The sequence below is a fragment of the Thunnus thynnus genome, chromosome 22, assembly GCF_963924715.1.
Source record: "Thunnus thynnus chromosome 22, fThuThy2.1, whole genome shotgun sequence".
NCBI lineage: Eukaryota > Metazoa > Chordata > Actinopteri > Scombriformes > Scombridae > Thunnus > Thunnus thynnus.
Genome location: NC_089538.1, coordinates 25,119,764 through 25,138,846, shown reverse-complemented (window position 1 = coordinate 25,138,846; position 19,083 = coordinate 25,119,764). Strand labels below are relative to the sequence as shown.

Genomic DNA, 19,083 nt, shown 5'->3' with positions numbered 1-19,083 from the left:
AAGTCAAAATTTTGTCTTAGCCTACTAAAAGGCAGGTAGTAGAGCAAAATTATGATGTTTAAATCCAAATTGTGAAGTTGACTACATCAAAATTATGAGATAATCAAACAAAAATGTCTAAACTGATATTATTTATGCATAATTTTGAGATAGTAAATCAAAACTATGATAGTAAGTTACAATTTTGACATACGATCTTAATTTTGATTCAATTTTGACTTAAGGGGTGATATTTATGACTCATTATTTTAGTAAACCAATATTTTGTATTTTGTGTTTTTGCATGCCCATGTTTCATGTTTGATTGAAAATGCATCTTTTTGTCTGTTTGTTTGTTTGATGAATATTTTGACAAGCATGTTATGTGTAGGTTGTTTTACGACCAAACCAAAGACTTTATATTAATAAATCATAATTTTGGTTCACCATGAAAATTTCGTAATTCCAAAATTTCCTTGTGGAAATGGACTTCCAATGACAAACTTCCCCTTGCTAAAAAGACTAATAAATACAATATACAGCAGTTAACACACCTGTAATTAAAACACAGTTAATGATGAAATGTCACATCATGACGTCCTTATTAGCCTAATGAAACATATGATGCTAGAGATTGTTTTTAAAAATGTCAGGTTTACTGTACTCTTTCCTAACTTCTGGTCTGCTCTTACACACAGTTTTATTCATATAATTAGAAACTGACTTTGCCACTTGAGTTCAGATGGCTGAGTTTCCATCTGTAGTAGCTACACTGTTTGAAATGGCAATACGTCACAACACAAACAGATTAATGGTATCTGCAGGATGATTGATATCACTGATATTCATGACTCAGGGATTAGTTACCTGTTTGAATTAAAACTCACTTCCTGCCTGTCATTACTTCCCAAACTGATTGTGTCACCAAATATTGGGTTATGGCCAAGGCTAAATATTGCCACTGAGGACACCATGTCGACTGTATTGTATCTGGGAACGTGGGGGTTTTAAATGACCTCACTGGGAGTTTACATTCAATAATTACACCTACATTACACATAATGAGTTTTTAAGGCTGATTCTGGCATTTTTAAGAGGTAAGATTGTTTAATTTGACTGTTTTAGACAAAAAATAAAAATGAAAATGGGGAAAAATATCTTGTCATCATAGAGAAAGCTATGAAACATAATTTAACACATTGAGGAAGGAAAAGAAAATATACAGAAAATATAATTTAACAGATAAATGAATCTGTAAAATGTGAAGATAAAATATCTCAGAAAATTATAAAGATGTTTTTGGTGGTCAGTCAAAAATTGCATTGGGGTTGCAAATATATATACATATACATATATACATATACATATATACATATATACATATATATATATATAGTATATTTTACATATCATGAGCCATTTTTGAAATGTTTAAAATTTAATCTTTTTGCAAAACATTCTGAATGTTAACCAGAATGGTAATGAAAGATGGACTATCATAATAATGAACTTGGATTGAAAACTAAACTTAAGGATAAATTCATATGAGTTTGGTTAAAGTGATAAATGGTTGCAGTGCTGTTTTTTTACCACCAGAGGAAGCTGATTATCTACTGAAGAAACTCTAAACGCTTTACACACAACACACTGCTGTCTCTCTATCTATACACACACATTATCTCCTTACTGACTTCTCAAATTACATTGAATTTTCTTTCGTCCCTCATCCCTTCACCTTGTAATATAAAAAAACAAAAATAAAGAATAAATTAAATAATATGAAGTCTGAGATAAAACTCATCAAACTCATAATTTTATATGATGTAAAGATTATTAATTTCAATTAAAAATGAAATATTATTGCATATATTATATAATAATTATGATATATTATCATATATTGTGTGTATGTTGTGTTTATGTATTATTTTTTTACATTATGCTTGATAATATTGTATTGATTATGCATACATACTAATCTATCTGGTATAGATATTATAGAAATACACTCAGTGAGCACTTTATTAGGAACACCTGTGCAATCTAATGCAATCCAATAACAGCTCTGCCATAAATTCTACATTTTTATGAAACTTGTACATTTTCAGTTTTTGTTGACATTGTCAGGAAGGTGATAATTCTACTTCATGTTTATTATTGAGGTTGTAGTGGGTGGTGGTGGTGTACTGGAGTGCATTATAATGGAAGTGTTCCTAATATTTTGCCACCTTCATGTATGTTAACAGAGACCCACCATAGACCCATTTTTGTCTTTTTTAGGGAGGTACAGTGGATTTTTAGGGGGAGATAGCAGGTCAACAGTGTGTTTTGGTTAGGTGTCTATTCAAATTTTGGAAGTTTAGTGTATAAGGGCTTAGAACATTATGATGGAAGTGTATGATGGCCATTCCCATGCTCAGTTACATCTCATAAGTTGTTGCAGCAATTTTTGGGTTGCTACCATTGGTTACACAGATTTGGTGCAAAATCAAACCATTCTTGACCCCTCGAGAACTGATAAAAATGGTCAAAAATCCCTCAAAATACCACATTAATACACCAAGACCTTGAGAAACCATAGAAAAATTCATGCTGTGATTTGATATCAAAAACTTTTGACATTTGGAGATTTCTGTAAGAATTGCATTTTTCAGTGATTAGATGGCGAGCACTTCTGTTCTAGAAATTGTTCAGAAATCCCTTATTGTCAATATACCCAAAGAAAACCATAAATCCTCTGAATGTCCTTTGTCTCTAGTTTGTGGTTGTAAAGTTTCATGAGGCTTTGAATATCCTAAAGGTTACATTAGCTCATTTTATACAATGTGGTCAAGTTTCAAAAAATAGTCTCATTTCAATGAAATGGCTACTGTGGGGACTAACATCATCACACATGAATACAGTTGGTCTCATTGAATCTACAACAGTCTCAGCTTTCCAGTCAGACCCAATTTATGCAATTCCAAGACTGTTTAGGTACCCAAGTATGCAGAAATATTCAAATACACCATTTTTAGACTAGGCGACAATTACACATTCATACTGCAAGCAAAAAACCGCATGGGGTTAGCATGAAGTGGGCATGTCTGTAAAGGGGAGTCTTGTGGGTACCCACAGAACCCATTTTCACTCAGATATCTTGAGGTGAGAGGTCGAAGGACCCCTTTGAAATGGCCATGCAAGTTTTTCCTTCACCAAAATGTAGCGTAAACGTAATTTAGCCCCCTTCCCAACAAGCTAGCATGACATGGTTGGTATCAATGGATGCCTTAGGTTGTCTAGTTTCATATGATACCATGATACTAGTGTTAAAACAAAGCCCAGTCTCTGAAAGACAGTAATGTCAGCGGAGATCACAGACACCCCTGCGGGTCTCTAAGGGTTCATGAGGTGGACACTTTTGTACACAAATTTACTGGTTAAGCTTCATAACAGAGATTTTTTTGTTACTGGTATATATCCTTTTTATACATTTTTCTATCTGTCTCTTCTTTCGTTGCTGTAATTTCTCCAATTTTCCCTTTATATCCACCTGTGTTAATGCACATTTTCAATTTGCTCATTTAAAAAGCACAGCGTGGAAACACTGGAAATGGGAAAAAAAGTCAAAATATTGCAACAAAGTTTTTCTTGTTGTCTGAGGTGTAACAGTAGCTGTGTGGATAAAAAGCAAATGTAAACAGACTGAACGAATAAATGATGACATGCATGAATCATGTGACTTAAACATCACTGAAGAGCTGAAAACATCAGATCTGTGTGGAGTGATGATGAGGAAACTGTAACCTTCCTTAAATCAATACATGAAACTAACAGAAATGTCATATTTCCACATGGTTTTCCACTGTTTGAGCTTTGACCAGTCTACAGTCTATGGCTTTGACAGCTGCTTGTTTAATGACATCATCTTGTTGTCCTCTTCTTCTGCAACAGCACCACCTGCTGTTTATGTGCCAATATTCACACAACAGAAATGTACATTAATTCATATTTGCCGGACAGTGTTTCCCTGTTGAGCTGCAGGTGGAAGTATAGTAACAAAAAGAGGGACTTTGGCACTAAAAAGACTGTAACGTTGAAAGATATCTACTTGATTTGACTCATTTGGACGCTGAAGCTTCATATTAGCTTCAGATAAACTTTTAAACACATTTTTGTACAGAAGGAGGACTGTGGATTTTGTCCCCCATCACTTCCATTGTCAGTGTATTATGAAGGGATCTTCTAATGGTCAGTATGAACAGGAGGAATGATTACAGCAAGAAAAACAGGTTTCAATGTTCATTTGGGCTCCTGACTGTTGTTTATAGACACACTTGAAAAAATGTGAAACTTTCCTTTACTTGTAACCAATCGGTGAGTTTCCACTTGTTATTAACTAAGTTTCTATTCACAACTAAATCACATCACCTTGTTCTGGGTTTTTAAGGGGGGGGGAGGGGGTTGACCTTTGACCTCAAGCCACAAATGGTGTCTACAGCCACAGATGGAAGCGGACAGCTGACAGAGTGTGCGTCTCAGTTGAAGTCCGACTCTGAGCTATCTGTGTCTGACCGGCCGACCGACAACATCTTCCAACATGGACAACGCCGACAACCTGTTTCATCCCAGGTACAACCTCCAAATGTGTCTCTGTGTGTGTTTGTTGTCGTCTTTTATTGATTTTTACTACAAACTCACCTTCTCCTCTTTGTATTGACAAGTTTAAAGGGTGTGACAAAGTTTTAAATAAAGATAATAACAGGATCATTTCAAGGTTAAATCAGACATTCAGTCTGCTTGGAGAGTTTTTTACAAGCTACACAAGTTGTCTAAAAGAATTTGTCATTTACATTGATGTACATGAGATTTAATTCCAGTGAATTGTGTTCATTTTTAGCCTCCACAGCTGCAGACATTTCTTTGCCCGAAGATAAATTCTTCTTCTTTCTTTTTTCCATTCTTGTAGCCTAGTCCTCTTATTTAATGGAGAATGTTTGAGTGCACATGTTTTTATTTTTGCTTTAGGAAAATACACAGAAGCTTGGATTAATATTTTGTTTATTTAAGGTGCTCTTTTTTTTAAACTTGAAATGACGTCATTTGTTTTGTTTCTCTCTGATTCATTTTCTTCTTAATAATTTAGTTTGGTGTCAGTATTAAAGAGCAGTGTTTTGTATGTGTGTGTTGTGTCGTACCAGCTTGTGTTATTTATAGCAGCAGGCCTGACTGCAGCTGTTGCATTGCTCTCTACATGTCAGTGGTTTAGCAGCTGCTGCACGTGTGTATATTAATCACATTGTGAGGACATATAAATTGTTCACACACTCACGTTCTGGGGACTCTACACCCATTTGGGGACAAAAAACTGGTCCCCAAAAGGTAAACCATTACATTATAGAGTTAAGACTGGGTGTTTGGTTAACATGCTGCCTTAACTTTGGAATATTTTGGCCTTTATTTGGTAAAGGCCCAAAATATATTCCAAGACTCGTATAGTGGGTACACCTGTTTATACTACATTGGGTGGTTGCATACGTGGAAATTTGTGTTCACATGTATGTGCATGGTAATAAATTTTGGGCTGTATGCAGACTTGGGCAGGTGACAACATTTATGTCACATGGACTCTTGCAGCTACACAGACAAAGACCATAATTTATAATGTAATTTGAGCTTTAGTGTCCAGTGGATCAATATAAGTCAATGTAATGTCCTCCTATGTGACAAACACAAGTTTAGCATCTTCATGTGATTGGATGGTAATGTTGGTCTACCACTTTGGTCCAGACTGAAATATCTCAACAACTATAGGATGGATTATCATGAAATTTTGTACAAACATTCATGTTCCCCAGAGGATGAATTCTTGCCAACAAGTATTGGATAAACTGTTAAGAAATCTGGGGCATCAGAGCCATCATCTGGTCAAACTTTTAATTTGTCCAATACTTTGGTTTATGACCAAATACCTGCAAAACTAAAGACATCCCCGTCAGCTTCAGCTGTACTTTGTATTAAGTGCTAATTGGAAAATGTTAACATGCTAACATACTAAACTAAGACCATGTCTACTAGTCTGGGAACGAGATGAATCTGTGAGCTCATGTTTTATTTGCTTTGGCAGATGCGTCTGGCCCCCCTCCTGTTCAGACCTGGCCCGGGTTGAGCCAATCACAACTGTTTATCTGATATGGGGCAGATTTGATATGATGACTGTACAGAGGGCCACAGAGGGCTGTCACTCAGCTGTACATCACATGTTTTGTTGCTCTGGTGGGTTGTAGGACTATCTAATTGTGTCATTTTGGCATTTTGGTCTGTGCCCGTTGGTAACGCCCCTTGGAAATCAAAAATGAACTGAAAGGTTCCAGATTAATTCACATTTGGGAATTGGTCTGTCGATGCAAGGCTACATGTCCACACTAAGCCGGCTTAATTGGTAAACGCATCTTCTTCTCTCTGTTTTGGCCCTTCACCCAGTCTAAAACAGAGTTTTTCTCCCCTGAAAACTGAGATTTTCCAAAACTGCCTCCAAAGTGTATAAATGTGAGAACGCCGGCTTGGCGCCATAGTGTACCGGGAAAACGGAGCTTTGTAGAGATGCTGTCATATCGCTGACAAAACAGATGGTGGCAGTTGGAAATAACGGAAACAGTATACCATTTCTTCTTTGCTGGTTCTCTGGTCTGTCCTACGCACATGCCCAGTAGGGGGAGAATTATCTGGCGTTTTAATTTGGATGGAGGTATTTGCAGAAATGAGCTGAAACTCCTGCTATGGATGCATGCCGTTCAGCTCAAAAACAGTGTTTTAGGATTCAGCCAGCCTAATGTAGCCTTAGTCTAAGATGGCGAACATGGTAAACATTAAACCTGCTAAAGATCAGCATGTTAGCATTGTCACTGTAAGCATGTTAGCATGCTGATGTTAGCATTTAGCTCAAGTACAGCCTCACAGACCTGTTAGCATGGCTGTAGACTTAGTTATGTTGATAGATTTGAACTTTCGTCTCCGTTATCAGTAACACTTCACTTTAATTCCCCGTATGTAACAATTATAATCAGCATAAACAGTTACAATGCCGTAGTTATAAGCAGATATAAGGACATTTAAAGTGTTTATTAATGAACAGTATGCTAGTATGGCTGAAGACTTATGCTTAGACTTGTTCTGTAAAGGCCTGGAAACATGCTAGCCAACATGCTAACCAGCTGGAAACATGCTAACACTAGCGAGTCTAGCCAGAGTTTCTTTCTATTTTCTATGTAGTGAGCTGTTTACTCCTTCTTGGCAGTTTGTTCTCAGAATTGTGCATCATTTAATTCAATAAAGAGTTATTGAAATGAAATCTGCTGCTTCTTGTGTTTAAGTAACTAAGAACTAGGAGAGAATATACCTGTGTAATGTGACGAAAAACTAAAATTTAGAAAACATTTTGGTTATTGGTTGTTGCTTTTTAAACAGTGACAGTGTTTCAGGGGGATTTTCATTCTAATAATGAGCTCATACAGACACGTGTGTTAGTGACATTCTAGTGTGTTTGTGTATGAAAATGTTCACCAGGTTCACAGCGGACGGGTGCGTCAGTACGTTTCTGTTTATCGTTATGCAAATAGGCTGGTTTCATATAGCCTGTGTGTGTGTTTGTGTGTGTGTGTGTGTCCTTTGATGGTATTACTACCTTCCTTCATCACAGATAACATCTATCTAAACTTCACTGACAGCTCTTTCTATGCTTTCATGTCTCAGTTCATTTCACTGACATGTTCAGTCTTTCTTTGTACAATTAAAAACATATCAAATACAAAAACTCAAAAACTCAAATATAAACTACTCTATGTGATTATTATGAACTTTTTCAATGCTTAGTCTGTAATATACAGTGGTAGAAAGTAACTGAGTAAATTTACTCAAGTATTGTACTTGAGTAAAGTTTTGAGGTACTTGTACTTTACTTGAGTATTTCCATGTGATGCTACTTTCTACATTTCAGAGGGAAATATTGTACTTTCTACTCCACTACATTTATTTGACAGCTTTAGTTACTTTTCAGATGAAGATTTGACACAATGGATAATATAACAAGCTTTTAAAATATAACACATTGTTAAAGATGAAACCAGTGGTTTCCAACCTTTTTGTCTTTTGACGTCTTACAAAAAGCAGTGTGTAGTCGGGGTCACATTTCACATGTCTATGAGTTGTTAACAGCTCCACCAAATAGTGATTTTTCCCTCTAAACTTCTCACATGCTTTCATTTCAATAAATGTTCTAATGATCCAATATTTCAGCAAAAATCAAAGATTAGAGAAAAAGTCCAAAAACTGAAAACAGATTTGTGTATCAGAACTTTGTTTTTTCTTCTTTCCTCTCCCATTAATCATCTCACCACCCCTCAGATTTATCTGCTGACCCTTTGGAGGGGCCCGACCCCAAGGTTGGGAACCACTGGACTAAACTAGCTAACTGTATATAAAGTAGTGTAAACTAGCTCCACCTCCAGCAGCTACAACAGTAACATGCTGCTCTAACACTGATACTTCACTATTAATAATCTAATGATGTCATATATAATAATATATCGGTCAGAGGGACCAAACCACTACTTTTACTGCAATACTTTAACTACATCAAGCTCATAATACTTATGTACTTTTACTGTAGTAAAGGATCTAAATACTCCTCCCTCCACTGGTAATATAACTGACTTGTGAACACTGTGCTTATTGTTACTGAACATACTACTTTTTTGAGTTTTGACTCAGATTTGAGTCACAAAGACTTGATTGGACTTGAAAGTTATTCATTGAAAGTCATTAGAAGAAATAAACAACAAGAATAAAAATAGTTAAATAAGACACTGACACGTGCGCTGCAAATATGTAATTATTAGCCTTCTGCACTGAAAGGACTTTATTTCAATTTGCACACAAAGTGGCGTTTTCTGCTTATGCAAACTTGAATTTGATGGCTCCATATGGCAAGTTAACAAAATACCACATTTACAAACAGCATCGTGAATGATGCAGACTAATAACAACATATTCCACGAGTTGCAGCATCTCTTCTAACACTTAAAGCTGTGAAACCATTAAATTAAAACTTTTTGTCAACTAGTTTTAATCAGAAACAACTAAGTGAACACAACATATCACCTTTTAAGTCAATATGTTTGACTTGTTAGTGAACAGTTGCTTCTTTAAACATCCAGACAGGTGTGCGCTCTAATCCACCTGTCAATCAGGTGTCAAACAGGAAGTGCTTTGAAGTGGAGGTAGACAACGGGATTCATTTCATTTCTGTTTTGCTACAGAATTAATTCTGACATTTTACAATGTGTGTGTGTGTGTGTGTGTGTTTGAATGTGTCTGCTGCCCTCTGGCCATGACAAAAACATTCACATCCTTTCCTCTAAGATATCATCTATATAAACATATGATCAGTGAGTTGATGACATCACTGCCTGTCTGATTTGTATACTTTCAGTCATGTCGCTGTGCTGTAGCCACGCCCACTGCAGTCACACTGTAAACAGATCAGATTACTAAGATATTATAACCCTTTATTTTAAGTTTGAACTCATCGTGTTTGCATGAGAGATGTCAATAAACAGATAACTGAGATATGTGTGATATATTTGCACTCCTGATTGAATCTCGAGGTCATTTGACACCTTTCAAAAAATTTTACAAACTTTCCGGAAATGTCCTCACTTTTTTATTTTCTAAAAAGTGTCCTCAATTTTGAGAAATTGTCATGCATTAGATGTAACTGATGTTTCAACATAATTTAAATTACTATATTTCGGTGTAGAGAAAGTCCTAACTATTTGTATAAATATTGTCTTTGAAATGTGGTATTCATGTATTTGGGCTTGTGGGAAACACAAAAATTAAATAAACGGTATAATTACATACAGATGATTTTCATTTACCATCCTTAATTGAACATGTGGGGTAAATCACACAACATCATATTGAGCAAACTTATGTTCAAGGCTGGATTTTTAGTTTTTTATACATTTCTAAAAATGTCAATGGGACTTTGAATGAGGTTTACTTTTGGAACAGAACCAGGAAGTTCTGGTTTCACTTCGACTCTCTGTGGCTAACAGCTCTTTCTGTCTGTTTCTCAGCCTGGCAGCAGCTCTGATGAAGCTTGATCCAGAGGATGGCGAGAAGATCATGGAGTATTTTAAAACTCACGCCCTCCTGACGAGAGAGAAAGCACGTAAGACGCACAATAACTGATCTCTGATTCATGTTGTGTTACGGTCCGGCTCTGAGACCATCACAAATAAAGGAAAACATGCTACCAGTTTAACTAAAATAATACCAAATAAACTATACAGAAAATCAAAATAACTACATCATAACAAGACGTGGTGCCAGGCAACAGGCAGCCGCCACACTACCAAGATGGGGCGGGTTTTATGCAACTTGGAGACGGTGGCCAGCTGCCTCCAATTCCTTGATGACCTCCAGCTCCAACTAACCAGGAACCAGCAACACAACACACACAAGTCCTGGCAGAGGCCCTGGGGCTGTTACAGCTGATCCTTAAAAAGATCATTATCAGTCAACTAATGTTTAATGAATGTATTTCTCTCTGACTTTTAGGCATGGCTAATGTGTGTGTAACTGAAATATAATGTGTGGTAAAAAAAAACCCACAACCGAGAAATTGCAAGAAATTCTTATTCAAGCATTCAAGTAGGGGACTGCTGGTAACGCGCCCCTTTTTGTGGACAAGATGAAAACTATGTTCGGTTTTTGTGTTTGTTTCAGTTCTGCAGTCGTCAGTTCGAGAGCAGAAAAAGCTGCTGGTGGAAAACGCCAAACTGAAGAAAGACATCGAGCAGCTGAGAGTTCAGCTTCAGGAGAAACAGAGGAGACGCACCGGTACACAAAACAGACTTTATACTAACCCTAAAGCTAATTCTAACATTAACCCTGAGACAAAGTCTTAACCCTCAAAAAGCTCCTTCAAGAACCAAATTAATGAGAAAGACAGAATGTCCCCACTTTCCAGAAACGTCCGTTTTCATAAAATGTCCAACTTTTTGAGTGTCTGCAAAAGGTCCTCACTTTTGATGGTTTTTTTCCAAAATATCCCAATTTTCCAGAAATGCCCCCAGTTCGCATTGATGTCATTAGTTCCCAGTTCAAGTTTCTAGTTTAAAAATTCAAATATCATGTTTGTAGAAGGTCCTCACTTCTCAAAACTGTTGTCTTTTTCCAAAAATGTCTTCACTTTCTAAAAAAGTCTCAAAATATCCAAAGTTGGCAAAAATGTCTTTTTAAATGATTCTCACTTGCAAAAAGGCCCACACTTCCCATTAAAATTGTTAATTTCCAGTTCTAGTTTCTAGCCTTTCTAATTTCCCACATTTTTTAGAATATGTCCTGAGTTTCCCAAAAATGTCCCCAATTTCCAAAAATTTCCTTAATTTAAAAAAATATCTCTAGTTAGCAAAATTATCCTGACCTTTCAAATAAAAAGTCCTCACTTTGACAGTTCTTACTATTAAAAAATACCCTTACTTATCATTAATGCTTTTTGTTTCCAGTTTCAGATCTTTTAATATCTGCGCTTTAAAAAAAAATGTCCTCACATTCCTAAATGTCCCCACAAGGTCTAAAAGTCACACTGGTCCTCATAAAGACATAAAGACATAAACACAAATACACACAACTGCAGATGATTTTCTTTCCCTCTGAGCTGGTTCAGTGTTGGTTGTGGTTACATTTAAATAACAATAAACCACAGTGGATTACTTACAGAAGGAAATCTTTCTCTTATTTAATAAGAACTTAATTAAGTTTTGTTCGAAGATAAAAAAAAAATCCAGATACATCAAATTAAATTCTTAATATCAGTTAAAAAACAATCACATCCTTCTTTTTTTCTTTCCAGCCAAAGCCTTGTTCTCGCCGGCTCCGCCTCCTTCGACTCGCAGCCCCGCCCCCAGCGCACCTTCCAATCAAGCTCCTTCCCCTGCTGGTGCGACAGCTGCTTCTCCTTCCTCCTCTTCATCACATGACCGCAGAGAGAGACAGAGCAGGAGGAGGAAAGGAGAGAGGAAGGGTGAGTGGGGAAGGGAGAGAAAAACAAGGAAAGGAAGTAAAATAAAAGACTGAAAAAAATCTGATGTTACGTCTCTCTCTCTCTCAGCTCGCCCCGACTCTCTCTGCCTGGGGGCGGAGCCTCAGGTCGACGTGTCACGCCTGGACCTGAGAGTTGGGCGGATCCTCAGCGTCCGGCGCCACCCGCTGGCTGAGATGCTCTCCGTCCAGGAGGTGGATGTTGGAGAGAACGCCCCCCGCACGGTGGTCAGTAAGCTGCAAGGGAAAACAGACCTGGAGGAGGTATCTCTTTCACTTTTATGTCTTCCTCCTCTCCTTTAAATCATTTTTACACATCACTCTTGCTTCTGTCTTCCCTACTTTTCCTCTTCAACCCATCCCTTTCCCTCTCTTTTATCCACGACTCTGTTAATACTCACTTTCCTACATCGTAGTCCTCTGTCACAGCAGACGATTTAAGTAGTTATAGTAGGAAAAGCACAGGTTTAACAAATAACATTAACAATAGTTGTTTTCTATTCCAGTGTCCCCATAAACCATGATAGTGTGACACTGAGCCGGCATGTGCATGTCCACACCAGGACCCTGAATCTGATGCAGCTAAATGGAATTCAACCATTATTCATTTTGTTATATACACCTTTTTCTACCATGACAAGTCAAAACGTCTGTTGTAATAAAGGCTCGTTATTGCCACCATGATAAAAAAGTAATAAGTTGTCTCCTTCTTTACTTAACTCTGTCATTCCCTCCTTCTCCCTGTTATGTTTCCTTCTCAAATGCTTTCTCCCATGTCTTTCCTTCTTTGTATACTTACCTTCTTTCTACATTTGTTTTTTCCTTCACTCCTTTTTTTTATATTTTTGTTAATGTCACTACTCAATTGTTTTCTCTTTGCTAAAAATAAATTTATAAAAAGTATTTCATGTCTCTCTCTCCGCAGCTCCAGGGTGGTCTCGCCGTGTTGCTATGCAACGTCAAGGCCTGTAAACTGAGGGGCGTGGTCTCTCAGGCTCGCCTCATGTGTTGCTCTGACTCTGATGACCTCATCGAGCTGCTGGCCCCGCCCACTGGATCCGCACCAGGAGACAGAGTCACTTTCCTCAACTACCCCGGTAACCACGGTTACACTGATAAACTTCTGGATTAATTAGTTCAGTTTAGTTTGCTACATTTATTTGCCAAGGGTCATGAACAAAAACCTTGATCTCATACAAAGAGATGTATTGTACCAGATTTATCATTTCCATATGCAGTTTCTGGCCAGGTAGACATAAACACTAATACTACTAATTAATACAAGTTCAGAATACAATAAATACTAAATTAATCACAAAATTAAATAATGTTGAGGGAGCAGATCCTCTACTTTAAGTGAGAGGTTGTCTCCAAAATCCAAACAAACAAAAAAAGCCCCAAAACATCAGACTATACTTAAGTAAACAGTAAATTTCTCTGTAAAAATACAAACTTCTTTCAAGAAATTAATTTTAAATCAGAAGTTTGTGTCCCAGCTAACAGCTAATAGCTAATTTCACTTGTTCTGTCTTTGAATTCAAACTAGCTGGTGTTGGAAACTTGCATAGTGATTTAGTAACAATTTACACAGCTAGTTGGTGAGCTACTGTGGCTGGCGAGCTAACTGCTAACAACATGCTAGCAATAGTTAGCCACAACAAGCTAGCTGGCTTGCTAACTAATCCTAACCAATCAGGAGCAAGTGAAGTGTCTGCGGTACAGAATGTGAGGAGAAGTTAACTTCTGTTATGTCGACTTACAACAACCTTTACAGCTGCGTCCATCTCATCCACAGTTTCCACCATTTTTCTGTCACAGGGAGATGATGTCCCTCTTAAACTCACCAACAAAGCTCCAGTTAACTCAGTTTTGGTTGGAAAAACAACCATCAGTGAGAAAAACACCAGACCTATTTGAGTCGTTGACAAAAAAATTGAGAAGTGGGTGATGATTCAAAATAAGCACCGTTGGGTGTTGCCTTTCACGCCCTTGAAACACGCCCTTTTACCTCTGACTGAAGCTAGCTTACTGGGAACACCGAGCGCTGCACACTTGGACTAATGTTAGTTACTTTAGCTAAACAGTGCTAACACAGCAGATAGTGTAATCAAGTCACATTAAACTTAGTGAAATATTGCGACAATAGTCCAACTCAGTGTGAGTCCTGGAGCCAACTGTCAATCACAGCTGTCAATCAACGCCCATATGGCAGACATCAAAGCTACTATAAGTCTTCGAATCTTATTAACATAGCAATAATTTCCAAAATGACCACCAGCACATTTATTAGAGGGCCTGAATTTAGAGATTGAGACCAGAATGACTCACTGAAAACAATGATTGACTCAGTATTTCTAGAGAGAAGTTGAGGCTTTTTGAATGGGCGTCTATTGGGGCATCTAGCGGCCATCGGTGGCAATTTAAGGAACATCAGTCTCGAGATGTGTTAGCTGCTGCTTAGTTAGCCTATATAAAATTAAATGTTGTGACACAGCTAATATGGTAGCATCCTTTATTTCGGACTCTCCAGGTCTTCATTCCCTCAGACTTCAACACTGTCAAGACGACTTGCAGTTGGTCAATAGCGCAAATTTGGGTGTCAAAGTTCATAAAAGTTTAACTCTTAAGCTCAGATTTAATTTGTCTAAGTAAAAGAATCCACTGATGGCATCAGTTCCATTGAGAATAATAACAATAAATGCTGGTTTGGTTGGTCCATTAGGTCAGTTGTCTACAAAGCAGTGAAAGTGGCTTTTGGAATTTTCTAATGTTTCTTTCCAGGTAATCATGAACCTCTCTCTCTCTCTCTCTCTTTGTGTGTGATCAGGTGAGCCGGACAGAGAGCTGCAGTCCAAGCAGAGGGTTTGGGAGCTTCTTAAGCCCGACCTGCAGGTGGACTGCAAGGGCGTGGCCAACTACAAAGGCTGCGGGTTCGAGGTGAAGGGGAAAGGGCTGTGCAGGGCCCCCTCCCTCACCAACTGCATCATCAGATAGACACCGCCTGTCTGCTGTAGCTTAACAACCACAGAATCAGCTGATGTAAATCGCTTAGCTAATGTAGCTAATGTTATTAGCTAGTGCTGTTAGCTAACTTAAGAAGAAAAAACATGTTTCATTTCATTTCAGATGTTTCAGAATTGTTGTTTATTGATTAAAAACAATCATCTGATTCCTCTGGTGCTTGTGTTTACATAAGACTAGAAGGCCTGCCTCTTCTTTCATCTGATTGGACGAGAGATAATAAGCCGTGATGACATATTTCTGCTCAGACTTGAGTATTTGGTAACCTCAGGTACTAAGGTCACTTCTCCAGAAACAAAAGGGACACTTCTGGAGCATAAAACAAAGTATTTTATGTAAAAAAACATCACTCATGGCACCAATATATGAAAGTATTGATAACTGAGTCATCGATCCATCCGACTCGACAATCCTCAATACTCACCAAACAGCACTAAAGCAAATAGAAATAGCTGCTAAACTCATGTCCTGTGTGACAGGGCTTGTTGGTGCTCTAGGCGAGATTTTAAATTGAAGCCCCAAAATATTTAGATCGGAGCCCCAAAAAAGTGCAACCTCCAGTCCAAGAAGATACGAATTTGCACTGAAATCAATTGCCACAATGGTACCTCCAGCCCAGACAAAGTCCTCCCAGTCCTCCAGACAGTGAGGCTTTGGAAAATCACATTAGATGAAAATCCTTGCAAGTTAATGGGGCAAAAGGCAGGGAAAGCATCAAGAAGGGAGAACTTGTAGAAAACATATTTCCAAAAAACCCACTTCCCACTTGTTTGGCACCCCCTCCCTCATTTGGTGCCCTTGGCGACCGCCTATGTGGCATATGCCACGGGCCGCCCTGCTGTGTGATCACAGCTTTACAGGAAACTAAATAATCAATTATCACCCTGAGAGAAAGAGTTAAACTTTTTTTTTTCCACCACTTGCTATTTTTTTATTGTTACATGACAAAATTACTTGCACGTTCAGGTAGATTCTGACAGTTAGTTGTTTTCATTTGTGTGGCTTTCTGACATCTTTTGACACATCACTGCATGTTTGAAGGTAAGCTTGCACCAGAGTTCAGAGTCTGAGTGAGACCTCTGTCCTGACGGTCAGAGCTGTGTGATGGTTCCTGGCTGAGAGGCGGAGCACTCGGTCTCTAAGCGGTCGTCCTCTGATCGACAGCCAATCGCAGTTGTTGTCCAAGAAAGAGACCCCACCCACTACCTTCTTAGCCAGAGCTCTCAGCGAATCAGTTGTCTGGGTTAAGTAGACTGACGGTTGAAGCTCTGCCTCTTTCAAGTGGTCAGCATGTGTGAGGACGAGTAAGGTGTGGTGACACCATTCTGGACCGAAGAGAGTCTGATAACACATAAAATACATAAATCACAAAAACATACATACAGCACAGTGTGAACATGTTTGTGTGTTTACCTTCACGTGTTGCTCCAGGTGTGCGCTCAGGTACGGCAGATCAGCTCTCAATACAAGCACCACCACGTGCACGCCCTCAGGACAGAGCTCACGCACGCTCTGTGGTCTGGGCAGCAGAGGGGGCGTGTCAATCACTCTCAGCGTGAGGTCAGACTCCGCCCCCTGCCTTCTGAAATACCTCGGGAAATTTCGCCTGAGGAGCTGGCACTCTGTCGTCGTGGAAACGCCAGAACTGCAGGTGCCTGTTTGGAATCCCTGTCCGCCTGCCAAATATAAGTTTTTATAAATACAAATTTTATCAGTAAAATTTTCATAATTTTATTTGTCAATTCACTATTTTTTGTTAAATAGCTGAAAGCTATGGAAGCCCATTTCTGCCAGGAAAGAAATTTCATGCCAAATCAGAATCTAGACAGATTAAAAATAAGAAAACTTATCACCAATACCTATTTTACAAAAAAAAAAATAGTTGTGTTGGAGAGACAAGACTGCTCCAACTTTTAATTAATTTCTTGATCAAATATCTCATTTTGTTCCCCCAGAGAAGCTGTCGAAAAACAAAAATTGTGGACAAATTTTTGATTTTTTTGGTCACCTTTTATCTCATATTTGGAAAAATACTAAATGCCAGAAAGAGTCGATGTTTTGATATTGTAAAGACATAATTTTGGCTCATCATATATGACTGAAGCGCTGTTTTTGCTTTTTGTTTATGTTTTTTTGCTTCTGTTTGTTTGTGGCCTGTTGAGGGGAGAATGATGAAATGTGTGGACTGCATTGCTTATAGTATCTACGGTTTGATGAAATGGAAAATTAAAATAAAGAAAAACATTAACAAAAAGTTATGTATGATAAAAATATATATACTCTACTATACTCTACTAGTTGATTTAATGACTACTTGGAAGTCTACTTGATAAACTACTGTAGCTGGCGAGAAAGCTGGGAACATGTTAATGCTGTCAGTCACAATATGTGGCAGAGCTTCTTCCTCTTTTCTCTGCTGTTTACTCCCTCTGGCTGTTTCCTTCTCAGGAATGTACATCATTTAAATTAATGAAGAAGCTTTATTAATAAGAAGTTAGAAGTTAGTAAGTTAAGAAGTTAGCTAGCTTTTAAACTGTCAGTCAACTTGCAAACTCTCAATTAGAAAGCTAGTTAGCTTAGTCACTATCAGGACACAGAGGCCGCCATGTTGCTCTGCCATGTTTCTACAGTAGCCCAGAATGGACAAACCAAACACTGGCTCTAGAGAGGGCCTTTCATGTTTTTTTGTGAGTTAGGTGGCCACTGTAGGTTCTCTCAACCAACTGAATACCCCTTCCTTCCAAATGAAGGGAGGGGTATACAGTTGGTTGCAATCTGCACCCTCACCACTAGATGGCACAAAATCCTACACACTGGTCCTTAAATGCATCAGCCACACTGCAAAATGATGCATAAATTTAGCTGATAACAATTCTATACTTTTATTTAAGTATGATTTGAAATGCAGGACTTTAAGTTAATTATTTTTACTTGTGGTATTGATACTTTTACTTCAGTAAAGGATCTTAGTATTTCTTTCACCACTGACAAAAAGTCCATGCAGTTAATTCAGAAGAGGTGTTTGTAGCATGGACTCCTGTCTCATGCTAACATAGCCTACAACTATTAAGCTACAATAGTTTCCCCCGTTTTGGACTCTCTGGTTGTCTGTTCGATCGAAGATCAGCACTTTGCTATAAGTCAACAGATTGCTTGTTAGTTTTTGTCAGAATTTTGTGCAGATTTACTGCAAATCCACTGCTTACAGTGATTCTACTGGAAGAGATTTTGCTGTTTTAAATGCTGGTGTCAGTAAAACTCTGACTTAATATCTAACAATTTGAATGAGAAAGTAAAATTTGACTCTATCATCATTTTGATGTACTGGGTCAAAATTCTGAGTCACCACAAGTATTTCTTTTTTGGTCATGCATGGCGTCTCATGTCGTTTGTTTTCTTGGTGGAAATGGGTTTCCAAAGGTGGAACAAAAGTTCAAAATTTACCACTTTTATGACTCACGACACAAATGCAGAAAAGGAGAAGAAAAGATGATGATGAGTTTGCAGGTAAGATGTAAAGATGCCTAAAGTGAACATTTCAGCGGTGAGACTTGTAGAATCTGTAGAACTACTAACCAATCAGAGCATTCCCCACAGAGCTCCTCCCACTCTGCCTGTCGCCTAGCAACAGCACGTTCAGCGTCAGCGCCTTCCGCTCGCCGTTGCTGATGATGCTGAAGGGGTTGTTTCCATGGTAACTCTGTTCTGTGCTTGGATCCATCTCAGGATACAATGGAACGAATTTTCAAAATAAGTTTTGCAGATTGACGATTCGAAGCATTTAGTGGTTGGCAAGTAATGACTTTGTATCCTGAACACTTCCTTTATTATAATGTTATTCATTTTATTTATGATATTTTTTATATTTTTTCCTGAAATTTAAACAGTGTATTAAATAGTATTACATTTTATATAACCTACTAATTTAGGGTAAAAAATATATATATTGAATTCCATTTATTCTCTGGGCAAAATAAAAAACTTGTTACTCTGGCT

The 19,083-nt window shown here is 37.9% G+C and overlaps 2 protein-coding genes across 2 annotated transcripts; one reads left to right on the top strand and one right to left on the bottom strand.

The window, feature by feature from the left end:
* Nucleotides 1-4,440: 4,440 nt before the first annotated feature.
* aimp1b (aminoacyl tRNA synthetase complex interacting multifunctional protein 1b) lies at nt 4,441-15,235 on the top strand. The gene is made up of 7 exons (XM_067580015.1): nt 4,441-4,590; nt 10,098-10,192; nt 10,750-10,863; nt 11,879-12,049; nt 12,137-12,330; nt 12,992-13,163; nt 14,894-15,235. Exons 1-7 carry the CDS (start codon nt 4,559-4,561, stop codon nt 15,058-15,060), a joined length of 945 nt encoding a protein of 314 aa, XP_067436116.1. The 5' UTR covers nt 4,441-4,558; the 3' UTR covers nt 15,061-15,235.
* A 95-nt stretch (nt 15,236-15,330) lies between these two features.
* Nucleotides 15,331-18,866, bottom strand: LOC137174611 (GTPase IMAP family member GIMD1-like). Its single transcript, XM_067580017.1, has 3 exons — nt 18,664-18,866; nt 16,501-16,763; nt 15,331-16,428 (listed from the first exon to the last, which is right to left on the bottom strand). The coding sequence occupies exons 1-3, from the start codon at nt 18,806-18,808 to the stop codon at nt 16,147-16,149; spliced, it is 690 nt and encodes a 229-aa protein (XP_067436118.1). The 5' UTR covers nt 18,809-18,866; the 3' UTR covers nt 15,331-16,146.
* Nucleotides 18,867-19,083: the final 217 nt, after the last annotated feature.

Coding starts and splice junctions, on each gene's coding strand:
- aimp1b (XM_067580015.1), top strand. CDS start 4,559: ATGGACAACGCCGACAACCTGTTTCATCCCAG. Junction 10,864..11,878: donor GAAACAGAGGAGACGCACCG/GTACACAAAACA, acceptor TTTTCTTTCCAG/CCAAAGCCTTGTTCTCGCCG. Junction 12,050..12,136: donor GAGGAAAGGAGAGAGGAAGG/GTGAGTGGGGAA, acceptor TCTCTCTCTCAG/CTCGCCCCGACTCTCTCTGC.
- LOC137174611 (XM_067580017.1), bottom strand. CDS start 18,808: ATGGATCCAAGCACAGAACAGAGTTACCATGGAAACAACCCCTTCAGC. Junction 16,764..18,663: donor TGTGGGGAATGCTCTGATTG/GTTAGTAGTTCT, acceptor TATATTTGGCAG/GCGGACAGGGATTCCAAACA. Junction 16,429..16,500: donor ACCTGGAGCAACACGTGAAG/GTAAACACACAA, acceptor ATGTGTTATCAG/ACTCTCTTCGGTCCAGAATG.